This window comes from Oxyura jamaicensis, chromosome 11 (assembly GCF_011077185.1).
Source record: "Oxyura jamaicensis isolate SHBP4307 breed ruddy duck chromosome 11, BPBGC_Ojam_1.0, whole genome shotgun sequence".
In the NCBI taxonomy this organism is placed as follows: domain Eukaryota; kingdom Metazoa; phylum Chordata; class Aves; order Anseriformes; family Anatidae; genus Oxyura; species Oxyura jamaicensis.
This window is the reverse complement of record NC_048903.1, coordinates 18,619,848-18,639,280: the sequence shown is the minus strand read 5'-3', so window position 1 is coordinate 18,639,280 and position 19,433 is coordinate 18,619,848. Positions and strand designations below refer to the sequence as shown.

The following is a 19,433-nucleotide window of genomic DNA, read 5'->3' as shown; positions in this document are numbered from 1 at the left end:
CCTGGCTTCTCGCCCGTGCCGCGGACGTCCCGGGATCGCGGCATTTCCCCCCAGATCGCCCCGGGCTTCGCTCGGGAACCGCGGGGGACGCCCCCGGTAACTGCAGTCACGGCAGGGCATTGCCCACGCTGCCCCTAAAAGCGGAGGGGGTTGGACACCGGGGACCTGTGCCTTGGCCCCGTATTTTCACGCCCCCCCCCCCCAACGTTCCCCATCCCTCCGTATCCCCCCGGGCCCAATTTTGTTTTTTTTTCCGAGAAATGCGAGCGTGAGCTGGTAATCCCCACCCCCTCCTCCCCAAAAAAATCCCAAACCTTCCGGGGAGCCGCCGGGGCCTGGCGGCCGGGTGCAGGCCGCGCCGGGACCGGGATCGCCATCGCGACAGTGATCGCGACAGCGACCGGGATCGCGACAGCGAGGGGGATCGGGACCGGGACCGCGATCGCGGCCGGGATCGTGACCGGCGTCGTGACCGTAACCGCCCCCTTGGCCTATATCGCGACCTCGCCCAATATCGCGACAGCGATCGCGACAGCCCCGGCGCCAACCCCGCCCCGCGGCGCTGATTTCCCGGAAAGGCGCGCGCTTCACAGAAAGCGCCGCGAACCCCGCGCGCGCCCCCACTGGGCGGCCCCTCATTGGGCGGCGGGGGGGGCCGGCGGCTTCCCATTGGGCGAGAGGCGAGGGGGCGCGGCCGCCCATTGGCTGCGAGGCGCGGGGGCGGGGCGGGCGGCTGGCGCGCCCTGCGGGGCGCTATAAGGGCGCGCCGGCGCGCCCCGGCGCGGGTAGCACGGAGCGGGGCGGCGGCAGGTATGGGGCGGGGGGCGCTTATGGGACCGTGTGGGGGCTTTAACGGGGGTTTTGGGGGGCCTTAGGGGGGCCTTAGGGGGCCTTAGGGGCGTGGGGATGCGAGGGGAGCGGGGCCTTAGGGTTGCAGGAGGATGGGGGTTTTAGGGTCGCACGGGCGTAAGGGGAGGGGGGTTTTAGGATCGCACGGGGATGGGGGTTTTAGGGTCGCGGGATGCAGGGGATTGGAGTTTTCGGGTCGCGGGGGTGCACGGGGATGGGGATTTTTTTGGTTGCGTGGGGACGGGAGTTTTAGGATCGCAGTGGAGTACGGGGAAGGAAGGTTTAGGGTTTGGGTGCGTGGGGAAGGGAGTTCTAGGGTCGTGGGGGTGCACGGGGAAAGGAGTCTTCGGGTTGCAGGGGTGAACGGAGAAGGAAGGTTTAGGGTCATGGGTGTGCATAGGGATGCGAATTTTGGGGTCATGGGGGTGGACAGGGATGGGGGCCTTAGGGAATAGGAGCTTTAAGGTCGTGGGGTGCATGAGGATGGGAGCTTTAGGGTTGTGGGGAGTGCAGGGGATGGGAGTTTCAGTATCATGGGGGCACATGGGGACCTTTTGGGTCACGAGGGATGAGAGATGTGTGGGGATGGGAGTTTTAGGACTACAGGGGGTGCAGGAAATGGGCTTGTGGAGGTTTTAGGGTACTGGGGGTGCAGGAACTAGAGCCGTGAGGTGCTGGAATGGAAGGTTTTAGGGTGCCAGGCACCAGGCCTGATGCTGAGCAGTTCTGGGGTCCTGGGCAGCGCTGCCTCTGTTCCTCCATGGCAGAGCCCTCTGCGCTGGATGGGGCAGGTGGGGTTTGGGTGGGGGCAGCGTGCTGGTGGTGGTGGCTTGAGGCGAGGGGCTGGGGCAGTCTCGTGTGGAGGGGAGGCAGAGCCCGGCCTCTGCTGGTGCTGGGAGTGGGGTTTCTAGAAAATGAGCTGAGTTAGAGCCCCGTGTCACCGAGCATCTCCGAGGGAGGCTGTGCGTGCCCGCAGGGATGGGGTCCTGAGGGTGCTTTGGGGTGTGTGGCGATGGGGGGACAGCTGGGATGCGGTGCTGTGACCCCCTAAAAGCAGGGACTACGCCACAGGTCTGTGTCCCGTGGGGTGGCTGTGATGGAGAGGGGACAGGAGGGGACAGCATTTGGCTGGTGTGAGCCCCTGGGGAAGCAGGGACCCGGTCCCCGTGCTGGGAACACCCAGCTCTTCTTCCCCAAACCCTCCCGGACAGGATGGGTCCAGCGCTGGGCTGCCGGAGCTTTCTCACGGGTGCTCGGTCAGGTTTTTCTGCTAAAAACCAGCTGAGAGCAGCAAGGATGACCCGAAGCGAGGCCACTTCACCTCCCCCCCCCAGGTCCGTCAGCGTGGCCTCTGGCCCTTGCTTCGAGAGGATGTGGTCGCGTGGCCCCGCTCCCTGCGGTGACCCCGGCTGCTACCTGCGCCCGTGGTCGGTCCCCAGCCAGCGGGGCTCTGGGCTCGCTGTTCTCACGCTGGCTGATGCCTTCATCCTCTTTATTTTAATTTTGTTGCCCCTAGCTATAGTGGAGGGGGCTGCCAGCCCGGGCGGCGTCCCTTGCTTAGGTGGTGGCACAGCCCAGGGCTTTAATTTCCAGCTGCGGGGTTCGGATGTGACCAAAAAGAGGAGTGATGGTGCCAGACCAGCCCGCTGCTGTGCTCAGGGCTTTGCTTGGAAGCTGGAGGAAGGGCTTGTAGCAAATCGAGGAGAATTCCCCTAAAATTGCCTCTTTTCCATCACAAAAAGGGAGGTTTTAGGTTCAGACAGGCATCAGTGGTGTCCCCACAGGCAGTGTTGTCCCAGCTGTGTGTGATACACCGGAGCACAGTGGGGCTGCTGTTACCCAAATTGCTTTTTCCTTTTTATTTTCCTGCTTGGAAACGCGGCAATCCCCTGGCTCTCCAGGGTAATCACCGCTCAGGTGCGGGGCTGCTCGTCCTAATTAGATGCAGCAATTAAGACCTGTTTGATAGCCCAGCTGCTGTTTGAGCAGGCAGGGGGTGCGGAGAGGCTGTGCTGGTGGCATGGACAGGCAGATTTCCCCCCCGGGACGGACGGACCCCCCTCTTTTAACGGGGCTCCCACCTCTCGCCCAGGATGTGCGACCGCAACGGCGGCCGGCGGCTGCGGCAGTGGCTGATCGAGCAGATCGACAGCGAGCTCTACCCGGGGCTCATCTGGGAGAACGAGGAGAAGAGCATGTTCCGCATCCCCTGGAAGCACGCCGGGAAGCAGGACTACAACCAGGAGGTGGACGCCTCCATCTTCAAGGTAGGGTCAGGCGGGTCCCCCTCTTCTCTGTGCCTCTGGGCTGCTGGTTTTTGTCGCTGACCCGCCTGCGGGGGGGAAGTGGCCTTGCTGACTGCCTGTTTCGCAGCTCTGCTCCTTGCGGGAGATGCCTCAGCACCTTGAGCTGTGTAGGATCCCCCCAGGGATCGTCTGAGGGAGGTCGTTCCTTTTTGCCAGATGTTAATGCTGGGTTTAGATTTGTCTCCAGCGTGTCCTCATCCCATGTGAGAACCCAAAGTGCTCCGTGACCCTAAGCTTCCCATCAGGTTCCTTCTGAGAAGATTGGATTTACTAGAGAAAAAAAGCCTTTGAAGGAAGGAAATCCCGGCTTTTCCCCTAAAACGTAAAGTCCCTCCTCTCTGAGAAAACTGGAAAACTCAGCCTTGAACTCAAATGAACCAAAAGGTCAGGGTCTTCCCCAGGAATTCCCATCCTTCTGCCCCCACTTCCAGTGGGATATGAAGCTGGCAGGGCTGCGTTGAATTCAGCCACAGGGAAACCTACCACAGGTAGCTTCGTATATATCTGTATGCTTCAATGAATAATATTTTACAATCTCCAGTAGTACAATGTACCCTCCCGCCTCTCGGGAAAGCACAGCTGGCATCCTGATCTTAAAAAGAACCCAGCTGTCAGGTATTAGCCAGAAGCTGCAAAACAAGGGTTATTTTGCTGGGATTTTGGGTATTGTTACGAATGTCACCGGTTCGCATGCGAATCCTCGCGTCGGTCAGCGCGGAGGTGAAGTCACACGTTAGGATACTGGCTCTGAAGCTGGGCTGTAAAGGGCATGGGGCTCAATCTGGGTCCTGTGTGTGACAGATTGGGAGCGTGTGGCAATATTTAAGTTTTTTGGGGTTTTTCCATCCATGTGAGGTGGTCCATTTCCCACCAACAGATGTAGCCAAGCAGGCTGCAGCCCCCACAAAATGCTCTCTGCAGCCCCAGCGCGTTCACCCCTTGGACCAAGGGGCTTTGCAGAGCTTGCAGAGATTATTTCTTATTTTTGCTGTTTTAGGCTTGGGCTGTTTTCAAAGGAAAGTTCAAAGAAGGCGACAAAGCGGAGCCAGCCACCTGGAAGACGCGGCTGCGCTGCGCCTTGAACAAGAGCCCTGACTTTGAGGAGGTGACAGACAGGTCCCAGCTGGACATCTCCGAGCCCTACAAGGTCTATAGGATCGTCCCGGAGGAGGAGCAGAAAAGTGAGTGCCATGATGAGGCCACGGGGCCAGGCACAGCCCCGGCTGGTGCTGACCTACATCCGAGCGGTGCTTCCTGGGCTGGTGGCGTGGGGCTGGCCCCACAGCTCGGGGACGTGCCCTGTGTCCCTTTTTGGGGCCGGGAGGTGGGGAAGGAGCTGCTGGGCTGGTAGGGAGCGAGGGTGGGTTTTCCCCTTGCTTAGGGAACGGGGAATAACTGGAGCATCGCGTGAGCTGCCAGGCTGTGACGCGCTAGGGACAAACCTGAATCCTTTTCCTGCTTCAGGGCATGCTTGAGCCCCCCAGTCCTTTGTCCTCCTGCCACCCACCCTGGCAGGGAGCTACATAAATCCATCTTCTTGGGACTGATGAGAGTAACAGCAGCTCAGCAGAACAGTTGCTGCTGCGATGTCTGGTGCGGTGCAGGTCGCGCTAAGTATATCTGTACTTGTGGTCAGGCATGTGTGCGCTTTTCCTTTTTTCTTGCAAGCTTTGACTTAAGAAAAAATCTTGCAGGAAGCCTGCCTTTAGCATCTCCTCTCCTTTGTGTTCACACGCGGCCTGTATGCAAATGGTGCTGCAGGTTCCCACCAGCAGCAGGGCTTGGTGGGGGGGGAAAAAAAGGAGAAGCAGCAGCCCCAGTCTCTGGGGTGCTCTGAAAAACCCCTCTCCTGTGCTCGAGCTCCCAGCCGAATTTGGTTCGCTTTGCTCGTAGTCACCGTGTGCTGGTGCTGTTCGTCGCCAGCTGGTTTTTGGCCCCAGAACGCAGCTGCTGGGCTGCTGCGGTTCTCGGTTTCGGAACTTTCGCGGGGCGAAGGGTTTCCAAAAGCTGGCGGTGTGGCGAGCTCCGGGCGCCCTTCATGCATCCCTGCCCTTCTCCGCAGGCAAAAGCGGTGTCGGGAGCGGGAGCGGCCTGACCGATGTCACGGACATGGACTGCAGCCCCTCTGCCATCGATGACCTCATGAAGGAGGTGAGCCGTGAGCACGAGGATGGGTCTGAGGTTAAACATCCAGAGATCTTGGGAACCAGCCTCATGTGTTCTTGTGGCTGTGCGTGTTTGTCCAAGGCCTTGCCGCGGTTGCTTGGGTTGTGCAAACACTTGCTGGGGGCTGCAGGCTTCTCGTGCCTCTGCTCCCCTTCTCGGAGGCTCTTAGGGTATTATTTGGGTGTGCAGCCTGGGGAATCCCACTCCGTTCCTAACCAAAAAGTATTCACGAGTGTCTCTGCGTCCTTCTTGCTTTGGATCTTTGGGTGGGATCCAGCACTGGGTGCGTGGGGGCAGACCTGCTATGATCCTGCCCCTGGCTGATCTGACGGGCTTCCTGTCCTCTGCCAGCCCCCCTGCGTGGACGAGTACCTGGGCATCATCAAGAGAAGCCCCTCGCCCCCCCAGGAGACCTGCAGAAACCCGCCGATCCCGGACTGGTGGGTGCAGCAGCCCAACCCCAGTAAGTAGCTGGTGGCACTGGGGGTGTTTAATGGGACCCAGCTTTCTGTTCAGGGCAGTGACTGCAGCGACGGGTGGTGCAGGCTCCCCCTGGGCAGCACTTGTTTCATAAATTTGTTCCTTAAAAAGGCTGGAAGTGCTAACTGGGAGCGCTGCCCTGGCACCCACCAGTGCAGCATTCCCAGCACAATTTTAAGTTCAGTATTTTCCGAGTCTTTTCTGGCTTGCTGGGAGGGGAAAGCCTGGGGGTGACTGCTGGGGCTTGGGGTTTGGGAAAGGGAGATGTGCTTCCAGATGGAGCTGGGCACACATCTCTGCTCTCTCTGCCCACAGCTCTGCCCCTGATGAACGGGTACACCGGCTACGAGCAGCATCATTCAGGTGAGGCAGCTCCTATTCCCCTGTGTGCTTTTGGGCTCTGGCCATCATATTCCTCTCTGTGGCTTAACCTTGCTCATGTATGCATGATCGGAGGTGGGCCTGGCACTGCTCCATGCCTTGCAGGAGGTTTTGCTGGGGGTGTCCTGCAGCCATGGCATGGGGCTGTCCCAGGGTGCTGGGACCAGGTGCCCCTTTAGCACTGGGAGGTTCCCCTGCAGTGGGATAAAGGGGTTTGGAAACTGGAGCTCTCGTGTGCTTCCAGGCTGAGTGCTGGCGTGTCCTCCAAGAAGTAAAATCTCCTCCAGACTGTCTCCCAGGGAATTCTGCAGCTCCCTGGGGATTTGGGCACTGGAGCAGGGAGGGTTTGGCTGCTCCTGCTCACGGTCTGTGCCTGCCCTTCCTCTCCAGGCTACTCCCAGATGGTGATCAACTTCTTCTACGGAGGGAAGCTGGTGGGCCACATCACCACCTCGTACCCCGAGGGCTGCAGGATCTCGCTCAGCCAGCCCTGTGGCCCCAGCGAGAAGCTCTACGCCCCCGATGCCCTGGAGCACGTGAGGTTCCCCTCGGCCGAGGCCATCCAGAATGACCGCCAGAAGCAGATCACCAAGAAGCTCTTCGGGCACCTGGAGCGGGGGGTCCTGCTGCACAGCAACAAGCAGGGCATCTTCATCAAGAGGCTGTGCCAGGGCAGGGTCTTCTGGAGCGGGAACACCATGATGTACAAGGACAGGCCCAACAAACTGGACCGGGATGAGGTGGTGAAGATATTTGACACCAACTTGTTTTTCAGAGGTTCGTAGGAGCGTCTTTCCCTTTTCATCCACTCTAGAGGTGTTTTTTTTTAGTTCTGCCCCAGGTAGTCTGTCTTTTTGGAGCACTTTGGGGTTATGACCAGCCATCACCCAGTGGTCTGAATTAATAACTGATCATAGAGGATCAGGGAAGGAATAATCCAGTGTGGCGTTGTTTAGTAAATTCTCTTGAGCAGGCCCCCAGCTTTGTGCTGGGGCAGGGTGCTCGGTGCCCAGGCCCGCAGCGTCTGACCGTGCTCCTCTCCCGGCAGACCTGCAGCAGTACTACAACAACCAGGGCCGCTTCCCGGACAACAGGGTCACGCTCTGCTTCGGAGAGGAGTTCCCGGATCCCACGCTGAGGTGTAAGCTCATCCTCGTCCAGGTATGGTGTCTGCCCTTCGCAGCCCTGCTCCTGGCACTGGATTTCTCCTCTTTGCTGAACCGTGTTGCTTTCTCCTATAAAGCTCTAGCTTTGTTCACTGCTAGCATGAACACTGGCTGATCCGACGGGCTGTTGCTTGTCAGACCCCTTGATCTGGTTAGATCCTGTTGGCAAGCGAAGTCTCCACATAGCGTGCACCATAGGTTTCCTAGTGGCTTAGAAAAGCTGTTTTCTGCCACCCTTCTGTGCCTTCTTTGCTCTGTGCCTTCTTTGCTCTGCTGCTTCCTCCTGCTCCTGCCTCTTGGCTTTGGGATGTCTACTCTGCCCTGTGGGGAAATAAATCCCTGGAATGGCTGTATTAAGTGATGGCCTCTGGCTGCAGGCCTTTCCCTGGGGAAGCTGAAGCAGGGCTGGGAGCCCAGAGGCAATGCCCAGGGCGCTTCTGGCATCCACACCCAGCGCAGCACCCCTCGGGCCTTCAAGGTGCTCATAGCGAGGACCTGAAACTGGGGCATGGAGGCTGTGGGGTGGGCACTGCAGAGACCCCACTGAGCGTCTGCGAGGCCCTGGAGGGGATTTGTAAGCTCAGAGCTGAGTCCTGCTCCTCCCTGCCCAACTTTCTGACCGGGCCACCTCTTGCCTAGTGCCCACACCTGAGGCAATCTGCGTGTGGGGATGTCACCCAGCCCACTTTCTCCTCCCTGTTATAGAGGACCTCCTGTGACACGTGCTAGGGGCACTCGGGGCAAGGTGGCTTGTGGAATTTGGGCCTGTTGGCCTGGCTGGACGTGGCCACGGCTCCTCTGCTCTGCCCCTTGGGCAGTCGGTGTGGTGGGAAGGCAGCAGGAGATGTCAGGGGAGGTTCCTCTTCATCCTCCTCACGGCTCTGTTCTGGCCTAGGTGGAGCAGCTATGCCTCAGGCAGATGGTGGAGGAGGTGGGGAAGGCCTACAGCAGCAGCAGCCCGCTGGTCCCCGCGGCCGACGAGACGCAGCACGAGCAGGTGTACAGGATCTTCCAGGACATCTGCGGCCCCCACCAGCGGCCCCTCTTCAGAGAAAACCAGCAGATCGCCGTGTGAGCCGCCTCCTGTGCTGGTGTCAGTGGTCTGGGTTACTCCAGGCCGGTTTGGTCCCATTAGTGCCCCATTTCCCCCTTCTGGCAAGTTGGTTCTTGTTCTTTGCTGTTCTCAGTCCGGAGTCTGTATAAACACAGCGATAAAAATCGCCATGAGAAAGTAAGCTGGATGCCCAGCGGCGGTGCTGGGGACGCTTCACTGATCACAAAGGCTTTTGTACCAAACATGACAGTCCCTGTGTCCCTGTAGTTAACAGCAGGGGAGGTCAGAGCTAGCAGAACTGGAACTCACAGCTGTAACAACCTGCCCCAGCCATCTGCCACCTGGGCCTTGCTCAGTGTAGCTTTTTGGAAGGAGGTAACTCTTGGAAAAGCCTTAAAATTCTCAAATGTAGTAAGTTCTTCCCAGAAATCAACTCCCCCACCCTGCCCCTTCCAAAGTGTGTGCAGGCCTGCTGAAGGATATGGCATGCCTTCTGAGGTGAACCTCCTCAAATTTTTGTTTATTTTTGCTATGTGGTTTATATTTTTATCTGTGATATGGAAGTATTTTGAGATTTGGCAAACAATGCAGAGATTATATATGTAAATGTTGAATATAAGAATGTAGAAATCCTTAATTTCCCTAGCCAAAGATGGAGTCTTATATAAGTCTCTTATTTTAAAGATCGCAGCATAGTGTTCATAGGTTGGCTTCACCCTCCTGAATGCACATGTTGGTCTCTCCCAAGCGTGACCAGGCAGCAGCATCCATGTGTAAATCCTCATTAAAACGCTTTGTGTGCCCAGCACCGGGGAGCTGCTCGGGCATGGGGCTTGTGCCTTGCAGCTGCTGCAAACCAGGACCGTGCATGTGTATGTGCTACGAGGCTGCATATTTATTTTATGCCTAAACTTTAAATAAAAGTTTTTGTATTTTTTTATCTGCCTGCAATTAAAGTGCTCTATTTTGTATTTCTCTTGTGATATGATTTTGCTGCTGTGATGAGTGGGGTGGCAAATCTCTAACAGGGAGAGCCTGGCGTCTCCAACTTGTTCATGCCCAAATCATCTTCCTTGTGGCGTGGGGTCTGTTTAAGTTCTTCTGTTGCTTCCCTCCTGTAAGTGCCCAGCTTCAGCTGTGGGGCAGGAGAGGAGCAAGCTGAAACATCTTGCGAAGGAAGAGCCACTTGTAGAGCCATCATTCAAGGGAGCATAAAGGTGTGTCCCTGCCCATCTTCTGCAGCACTGAGCTGGGTGCGCACAGCTTTCAGACCTGGCCCTTGATGCCCTGAGGCAATGGGAAGGGGTGGTTATTTGTGGTCCTGCTCCTCACTGCTTGTGGGAGCCCTTCCCCCGTGTCTCTTAATCCACCTTTCTCATGGGGACTGGTCTACTTGAGGGTGGTGGTGGCTGTCTGGAGAGAGCCAAGAGCAGAAAGGGGACATCTCCCTTGGTCAGTCAAGGAAGTCAATGTTGCAGGAAAGGTGGCTGAGCATTTGCATTATCACCTGCCTTCCTTTCAAGCCTGCTTTTTGGGCAACAACATAAGAGGCCCCGGACCTTGTTTAGTCCGTGTCCTGTCCCCCACTGCAGGACAAACATCAGTGCACTGTGCCATGTGCTCAGGGTCAGCCCTGCCAAGGGCTTTTTGGGGTGGGGGGAGGCAGCAGCCTTCAGGTCTGACCCCAGGTGAAGGGGGATGCTGTGAGATCCAGGCAGCTGGAGACTGAGTCTGCTTGGGAAGGGGGGAGGAGATGGATGCACAGCTGTCCTCCTCCCTGCTTGGTATCAAAGCAGATCAGCCCCTATTCATTCTGACTTGAATTTTTAATTTTATTTATTTTTTATTCATGATAGACTTCCACAAGCATAAATGTGTGGTCATGGCACAGCTACGGTGAGGTCCCTGTTCTGCAAGGGATGCGCTGACCACAGCTCACCTCTATGCCAGAAGGTTGTTCTGGCTGCGGGGTTTCTTTCTGTTTTTTGGGGGTAACTCAGCCTTCCCTAAAATAATTAATTAATCAGCTGTCACAGGACTTGGAGCTGACCCTGTTGCATCCTTCCCAGCTGAGCAGCTACAGCATGTCTCTGTTCCCCTGTCTCAATGAGCAGCTTATTTCACAAGTAACTTACCTCACAGTACCCAAAAAGTGCTCCGAGATGACAGACCCAGCTGAAATGTGGCTATGAGTTGGGCTTAAGGGATGGCCCCACATCCCATGGTGTCCCGGGGTGTGAGCCCCCTTTGGCAGTTTGTCCTGCCAGGCCATGTGAGGTGGGTATTTACACTACATGTCAGCTAAATTGTGCACTGGGGGGATGCTCGTGGTTCTCTCTGTGCCCTTGTGCACATCCCTTGCAGGCATTACAGCCCGTGGCTTTGGGGAGGAGAGGGCTGGAGACCGAGATTTCAGAGGATGCACCAGTATCCCCAGTGCAAGGAAGTCCCCAGCTCCTGGTGCTTGTATGGCTCTGGCTTATGGGATGCTTGGTCATGGAGGTGGGCGGTGGGGGGACAGCACCACCAGCATGCACACCCCAAGCCTTTCTCTGCTCCTCGGGGCCATCGTGGTGTCTCCCTTGGGGTTTAACCCCATTTCAGTCCTCAGAGCTCACCAGCCCAGGGGTCAGCATGTTAGCATGTAACATGGCTTCGCTGCCACCCACACCAAGCGGAGAAAAACACGAGAAAGAGGGGCAACCTTTCCCCTTTTCTGGCAAGCTCTTCGGACCAACGAGTCCACCCCACATTGCTCGTCCCTTCCCCAGGGAAATTTTCCCCCTGGTGCATGAGGAAGCCTCATCTCCGCAGGCGAGGAGCTGGAGGAGGAGGCGGGCAGGGGGCAGTGGGAGCGAGGTGCCTGCTCAGCTGCGATGGAACAACACGTGCCCACTTGTGAAACACATGATGGGCCGCAGGCTTCAACACCAAAACACCACTTGCGGTTTCCCCAGCTGTCCTGGAGCAGGTCCTTCCTCAGAAACCACCATATTGTGCTCGCCGGGTGCCACCTGCTATGTATTCAGGGCTCTTTCAATTTCCACCCCAAGACCGCGGAGGAGCGGCGGGGAGCAGCGGTACCTTTTGCTGGAGCCGGTTGTGCAGTTTTATTTTTAGTGTTACCAAAGTGCCTCAGAGCCCAGGGTGCGGTTTGGGACCGCTGCTGCCTCTCGCTCCGTAAAACCCGCAGCACAGCTCCCACCCCAAACGGCTGCCGGGCCACGAGGAGACAAGTGGGGGACGTGGAAGGACTGGGGAGGACGTCATGGGATGGGGGCAAATGGCAGAGGAGGGTTGTAAGGATACCGTGGGGGGCTCCGTGACTGCATGCAGGCTCTCCTTGCTGCTGAGGGCTTCGTGGTGGTGTTGGGTTCATGCTTAATGCCTGCCCCAAGTGGACATCCCTGGCTCTGTCCTCCTCCGAAATCCATCCCAAGAGAAGCACCCAAAGCTGGTGTTCACCCATGGACAGGGGACCAGGTGCTCCAGCAGGTGGGAGCAGGTTCCCAGATACCTGTGCCACATCGCACAAAGGGATGCTAGACTATCAGTGGCCTCTGTACAAGCACGGAGTAATTTCTGCCCCAAAACAGGGCTCAAATCACGGACCAGGTTGTTATTAACAGGGTGTGCCTCAGCCCTAGGAAGGCCAAGGCTTTTTCCAGGCTGGCCCAGCACCAGGAGCACTGCTGTCCCCAGCACCCTGGTGGGGACCAAGTGCTGGTGGTGGCACCGACCCACAGGCACATCCCAGCCCGGCCGAGCCCGACGAGCCGCTCACTGCAGCTGCGCTGAGTCTCAGTGGTTTGGGGCTCAAAGACTTTCGTTGGTTTCTGTTCACTTGGGTTCTTCTCCATGCATGGCCTCACTGAAGTGAAACCTCGGCACCTTGGGTTGGCTCTTCGTCACCAATGGCTTGTCCACAGCCAGTCCCCAAGTCTTCTCCAGCTGGAGGTCCATGGAGGAAGGCTGCCCTGGCTGGGCTGGAGATGCACGACTCTCCTCGAGTGTGTCTGGGAAGGAGCAGTGAGCTTCCTTATGTTGGCCAGCAGCGAAGGCTTGAACGAGGAAGAAAATGCAAGGGAATTGTCTATCGACCCCTTCTCTGAGCTCTTCCTATATAAAGATGGCTATCCATATGATACATTGGAGTGCTTTGATTTCTGGGTCCTGGGAAAGACATTTCAACCCCTCACCTGCTGTTGGAGTGTTACATGGGCTCAAAGCCAACCACACCGTTGAGCTATGCCAGCCTGGAAGGCTTTTGTGCCACTGGGAATCATTTTCCTTGGGAGCAAACTGAGCCTGGCTTTATCCTGCAGTTATCAGTCTCATTCCTTAATGCCGTGTGAGGTGGGTCCACAGATTCCCATGACTTGCCCTTCAGCAGACGCCAAAAGGACCACTGCCCGTGTCTTCAGAAGCAGAATTCAGCTGAACCAGCTTCTGTCCATGCCTACTGCATGCTTGAGATACCACGTGTAAAATACCGTGGCGACAAGCCTCCTAACGTGAGAAACAGACTGGGGAGAAGGAAGGTGAGGTCTGGACCCAGCACCCCCATCCAGCTAAACTGAGATTTCGTCCACCTCATTCTGGAGGAAGGGGACGAGCTCTTCAGCCACCTCCACCCAGCTCCGTGGGCCAAGCTCTGCGCAGAGACGCGGCCACAGCTCAGCGGCAGGTCCGAACTCACGGTTGAGCTGCTCGGGAACACAACACAGCTGCTTCCTCCAACCCACTGCTGCTTGGCGTGGGCCCCCACCGGCCCCTCTAGGCGTTAGAAAAACAGTCACTTTTTATTTCTAGACACCAGGGTTTCCAACTGGTTTGATTGCTCAATGCCCCATTTCAGCACAGCAGCGTGTCCACGAAGAGCATCTCTGGGCTCTTCCTGTGAGCGTGTTGTAATATGGGAAGCACCCTCCGTCCTGTGGTCACCGGCACCAGGACACCCCCTCCCTGCCCAGGGGGGCTTGGCAAACCTCAGGGATGCCTTGTGAAGGGGACAACTCCCCTACTGGTGGGACAACTCCCCTGCTGGTGGGACAGCTCACCTACTGGTGGGAGAAGACCTCTACTGGTGGGACAACACCTCTACTGGTGGGACAACATCCCTACTGGTGGGACAACTACCCTACTGGTGAGACAGCTCACCTACTGGTGGGAGAAGTCCTCTATTGGTGGGAGAAGTCCTCTACTGGTGGGACAACATCCCTACTGGTGGGACAACTCACCTACAGGCATCACCAGCGGAGCCCAAAGATTTGGGTTTCCAACCCTACCTTGCTGGTGGGACTCGGCTCACGTGTCAAATCATGGTTGTCAGAAAATCAGCCCCATGCAGGCAATGGGAGATGTCTGAAGGCATCTCATCTGCCCTGGGCATCTCAGCTGTCTTACGGCTGGCTGAGAAGAAGGGAGAGGAGGCAATGGGAAGAGCCAAGGGTGAGGGCTGCAGTCATGGGAGCTGAGCCCCAGAGGCAGGCAGCAGGACATGCCTGCAGAAAGCTGGGGCTCACCTAGAGCTAAAGAGACCCCAAACTCCGGACACTTGTCATTCTGACTCAATTTCTAAGAGATGACCTCTCCCTCCTGCCACTCTTTGCCATAACGCCAGACATCAGATCATAAAAACAGGCTCCACCCAAGCCCCAGCTGCAAAAATACAGAGAAAGAGTGATGCGTGTTTAGTTTTGTCAGACCATCGGGCTTATTATGAGACCAGCCCCGTGAAACCAAGGTCCAGGCTGAAATCCCCTCCCTTCCCCCCGAGTTTGCATGTGCCTAGATGTTGTGTCCTGCTCGGGGTCTATTTCTGGTGCGTGCGATTTGCTTGCAGCGACTCCCTGAGGCATCACCATGGCCATCCACACCCACAGAGCAAAACGCAGTCAGACAGCTCCCTGCGTCACGCCTCTCAGATACCGGGGGGCTTTTGTGGAGGAGTAACACATGGAGGAACCTGCACTTCGATGCTCAGGAAAACGGAAAAACACGGGGCATTTCGGGCTGTTGCACAGAGATCTTGGTAATGTGGCAATTTCAAAACAAAAACTCAAAGATGGAGAAACATTCATTTCTCTCTCTTTTTTCCCCCGATGTGTGACAGCAGATGGATGTTCAGAAGTTTGTCCCAGTTCTCGCTGGCGTGGCATAAGTAAACTTCTCTACTTGATGTTTTACAGGAAAAGGCTAGGAATCACAAAGTGATTTTCAATTTTGAAGCAAGTAGGCTGTGGATTTCAATACAGGGTCAATTGCCACCAAGTTGTGGCTCCTCCTTCTGATGATGATGAGCTTCAAAGGGAGCCTTACCCCTGTAGAGCTGCCAGATCTTAAATTCTATTTATTTATTTTTTTTCCCCACTGCAAAAAGCCAAGAGAAAAGGTGCTGGAGGAGTCCTGCACTGGTTCTGCTGCAAGATGGAGCATCGGTGAGCTGAAGTGTGAGCTCCAGCATCTTGGGAAAAACTGTCTTGTACCTGGATGCTGGGGGAGAGCAGAGGGCAGTGGCCATCTCCCTTGTGCTGGAGAGCAGCCTTGTGCTCCTGGGAGCTGCGGTGTGCCGTACAGATGCCTGCAGGGTTATTGTATTTAGGCAGGGAGAGGTGTGTGGGGCAAGTCCTATAACCCAGCTGGAGGGCGAGGTCAGCTCCAAACAGCAGTCGCCCGGCAGCCTCCAGCTGTAATCTGGGATCGCATCCAGCTCTTAGCGTATTAATACCGCCTCCAGCTCCGAAACTGGAGCTGTAATTCAGTAACGATCCATTTGCTCGCTGCAGCCATGAAGGAAACGCGCATTTCCTGGACATCAGATACCTCGGTGCACTCGAGCCAGGTCCCCATCCACGCTATGCCAAGGAAGCCCTTCTAGCCTGAACAGCTCATCCCCAGCATCCCAATTCCCTGCCCAACTTCACCCTTCAGGACAAAGCCATGCACTTCGGTCTGAAGCCACCCCGGGGACCTGAAACCACCGGAGGTCCCTGGCGAGGTTCCTACCAAAATCAGCGTTTCCCCATTTTTGCAGAGCGATGCTGGATGGCGGGGGGAGCCCCTCCGGCACGGTGCTGCAGCCCCCGCTGGGAAGGAGCACGGATGTGGAAGCAGTGCGGGGGTTCGAAACAAGTGATTCCCTCGCCTGGATCTTTCTGTTCTGTATTTCTCTCGAGCAGTAACCACTTCTCCCCAAGATAAATCTGGCTCACGGACACGGCCGCAGGGTGCGGGAGGCGGTGTGTCTGCAGGTTGGTCTTCCCAAAGAACGAGCTTAAAAAATGGAAAAAAGGGTCAGCCTAGGGAATGGTGTCACCACTCTGCCTGGGTTTATTTTGGGGGAGGGTCTCAGCACCTCCTCTGCAAAGACCCCAAATATTTGGGCAAAGCCTCGAGGCTCTGCCTCCTGGGGCAGCCAGCTCTCAGGTGGAGAAGGGAAGGGGCGACGTGATTCCTCTCCAGGCAGTGAGGGAAAAGGCAGTGTGAAATGCTTCCTCGTGGTGTCCCCACGTCCTGAGCAAGGGCGAGGAGATCCCGGAGGAAGGGGTCTCGTGGTCACGTTGCTGGGAAGGTGCCTGTGGGGTTCCCCACCAAGCAGGGGATCGGAAAGGTGGGGGAAAAGGGGACAGATGGAGGGAAAGGCTCAGCCCTGAATCAGCCAAGGAGGAGCTGGTGGAACAAATCAACAGGCAGGGGAGAATGTCTGCCACACCAAGGCCAGCCAGATGTCCTGCGCCCAGCCTCAGCCCATGCTGGATGTCTGCGAGGGGAAGGGACAAGCCTGGCAGATGAATCTCACTGCGTTGATCCCAAAAGCTGAGGGGCAGCCTGGACCACAGGTTGTACCTGCAAGGTGGTGGCTCATCACACCAGGACCTCAGGGGACTTGGCCAATGCTCTCTGCGGGTCCATGGCTCTGGTGGCCATCCCCATGAGCTCCCCGGGGTGACGGCCAGGAGGGGACTTTGAGCAGAGGGGAGGGAAGAGAGGGGACAATTCCATGGGGCTGGCTACGGCACTGGTGCCCTTGGAAAAGAGGGAATCTCCTGGGTTTCTTCTGACGTGCCCGAGAGTGGCTCCAGCTTGAGGTGTTGCCTCAGTTCCTCTTTCTTGGCCGCGACAAGTGACAGTGCTGCCTTCTCTCTGGTGGGTGCGTGGCAGGGAAGGAGGCCAGCGGCGGGCCGAGCAGGGGGAAGGCGAACCTGCCGTGCCCGCTCTGCTACGGCTCTGCCCTCAGGGTGGATGTGGGAAACTCTCAGTCTTCACGAGGGACTGGAAATTCTGGGGTAATTATAACCTCGCCGTGGGTTGTGAGAAACCAAGGGGCTTTACAGGTTGCCGTGCCGGGCAGTCAAAGTCACGGTACGCAACTTCCCCAGGAGAGGCATCGAGACACAGCGGAGCCGTGGCGTGGAGGGGCTGAAGGTGGCACAGGGAGGGCTCGGAGCATCGGGAGCAGCTCTGGGGGACGTGCTCCAGGGCTGCTGGGGCTGGAGGAGCCCTTCTTTTCCATTCAGCCTTTCCGGGTGAAGCTTGCTTTCCTCCAACAAAGCCAGGAGCTGGCATTGCGGGAGGGTTTGGGCAGCAGGCAGGCACCTGGCTGGGCTGCGTCATTAGCGCCCAGCCTGCCCAGGAGCTCTTTGGCGTCCCTAAAACAGCAGCATTTCTGCATCCTGCTCTGCATCTCTCTGAATTTCACTGCGGGGCCGCAGGAAGGGCCCTGGCCGAAGGAGAGCGGCAGCTTTGGCTTCCTACAGAGGTCATTTCACATTTGCTGCAAAGCGGCAGCAGCAGCAGCCCGAGCTGCAGGAGGAAGCTGCGCTCGGCGCTGCGCCGGGTGCCACGCCTGGTCCTGTCCTCCCTCCCGCTCGGTGGCAGAGGTGATGTGCTGCTCAGGGCAGGGCCGGATGGCCAATTACAAGGGCAGGAATGGGTCGTAACATTGATTTTTCCCTTTTATAGGCAGGCTGTAAATGCTCGCTTGCAGCCTGACCGCCAGCGAGGCACCGAGGGGTGAGCCCAGCTCTGCGGGCATCGCGCTGTGTCTGACAGCACCGGGACCCACCTCGTGGGAGCCGCTCTGCCCTTGACCCTCAGCTGCACTGACTCGAGCACACCTCTATCAGCTTTTTCTTGAGATTAGAAATATTTCCGAGTCAAGGTTCCTTTCTTTTCTGCACTTTTAGCATTTTTTTTTTTCATGGTGTACAGAGGACAGACCTGATTCTCCCCCAAACCCGTGCCTTTCCAGCTCTCGCTTTATCATCTGAAGCTGCAGGTGCGGCTAGCTCAGCCGGCTCCGAAATAGCCCTCCGAAAGACGATTGTTTAGGCTTTGAAAATCCACAAAGCTGCAAAAATCCCCGGCCCCTTCCCCCCCCCCCCAGGCCTCCAGAGCTGCTCTCAGTTTTGTACGCTGGCAAAAGTGGGGTTTCGCTGAAAGGAGCTGCCCAAATGCCTCGGGGTCCGCCCGGAGCCGCTCTCCTTTCTGCAGCTCTTGATGGTTTCCTTTGGTACAGCCTCTGCATGGACCAGACCCGGCCTTTTGGGCTCAGATTGGCCATATTTAGTCAAATCCGAGCAACGGCCTTCCGCAGAGGGACGCTGGTGAAATTGAGCACACGTGTCATTGCTCGCACAGCGCCAGGCGATAGCTCTGCCAAGACTTTGAGAAAAAGGCTTTTCCCACCCGATTCCCACCGCTTTTGGTGGCCATCGGCACCGAGCGCTGGGCGGTTTGGGAAGTCTCACTGCCTCGCTCAGCTGAGCCCGAGGAAAACATCCACTTCGATTGGAAAGTTTGCATGCCAGCAGTGGAGTTAAAAACAGATTCCAGTTTTAGACCAGATTTTCAAAAGCAAATAACGAAAAAGTGTTAAAAAAAAAAAAGTAGATCTGGTACACAAAACCCGCGTGCACAGGAAAGTAAAATTCACCAAATAAATGTTTTCTGTGCCCGGCTGAGCTCCTCCTGCTCCTCGCAGAGCTGGGATGAGCCACATCCATCGAGACTCGCTGCCCTGACAGCAAACCGAGCCTCGGGGCTGGATTTGGACTTTGGCCCCTGCCGGGAATTGATTAGCATGCATTGCCCCGCTCTTATCGAGACCTCCGCTATCTGGTTTTGTGTTTGACTATGCGAGACGCGGCGATGGGGAAAAGCAAACACCGTGACACGGCTGGGTGGCTCCGTAATGCCGTGCGTGACATCGCTTCAAATCCCTCCTGAATAAAGGGGGGGCCGCTGCGAGCCGCGCCGGGGGTGCCCCTGGTTGAAATCAGAATTTCCTTCCGTGCTTTCTCTGCTGGCGTTACTGTAAGCGCCTCGCAGCAGCAGTGACGGGGTGAAACTCGGCGGCTGGTGCTGGTCCCATCCTGGTGGCCCCAGCCTCATTTACATCGGGCAGAGAGAGCACTGAGTGGCTTCTCAGGTGTCTGCTAGTGGGGTTGGGCGCGCGCCTCAGCCTCGCCCTCAGAGGGGTCGCTCGCTTTGCTCTTTCCACGAAGCCTGGAGAAATTTGGCATTTCCGAGGCTGCCGACCAGGTTCGGCATCTTCCAAAAGTGCCGGCGGGGCAGAGAGGAGGCAGGATGCTCAAACCACTCCTGTCCCCCACCAAACCCCAGGGGGCACAGCTCGCCTCTCCCACTTTGACCATTCAGCCCAGCTCTGGTGGAGGGGATGCGGTTGCTCCAGCCGCTGTGCTGCCTGCTGGCTGCCGGGACCCCCAGCGTGCGCACAGGGACGTGCTTAATTGAGTTAGCCATTAATGAAGGGTCCTTCCACATCCCGTGCTTTTATTTCACAGCTTTATTCAGGGGAAAGCTTTCTGCACCAGACAAGCTGCAGGGATGGGGAGAGTGTTTTATTTGCCATCTGAGTATGCCAGCGCATGAGGGATGTGTTTCCTTTCTGCTGCCGTTGCTAATGCCATTGTGCTCATTGCTGTTTTGGCTTTTTTTCCACCGTTTTTGGTGCAGGAGGCTACAGCACGGGGTGAGGCATTGACCCTTCTGCTCCTGCTTCTGCTC

General features: G+C 57.1%; 1 protein-coding gene and 1 long non-coding RNA gene across 2 annotated transcripts; one reads left to right on the top strand and one right to left on the bottom strand.

The window, feature by feature from the left end:
- Window positions 1-754: 754 nt before the first annotated feature.
- IRF8 (interferon regulatory factor 8) lies at window positions 755-9,373 on the top strand. The gene is made up of 9 exons (XM_035336843.1): window positions 755-810; window positions 2,942-3,116; window positions 4,153-4,336; window positions 5,218-5,306; window positions 5,673-5,784; window positions 6,117-6,164; window positions 6,573-6,959; window positions 7,231-7,343; window positions 8,244-9,373. Exons 2-9 carry the CDS (start codon window positions 2,943-2,945, stop codon window positions 8,421-8,423), a joined length of 1,287 nt encoding a protein of 428 aa, XP_035192734.1. The 5' UTR covers window positions 755-810; window position 2,942; the 3' UTR covers window positions 8,424-9,373.
- Window positions 4,559-18,592, bottom strand: LOC118172750. Its single transcript, XR_004753848.1, has 3 exons — window positions 18,581-18,592; window positions 15,475-15,478; window positions 4,559-5,110 (listed from the first exon to the last, which is right to left on the bottom strand). It is a non-coding gene; the product is annotated as an uncharacterized LOC118172750 (long non-coding RNA).
- Between the last annotated feature and the right edge of the window lie 841 nt (window positions 18,593-19,433).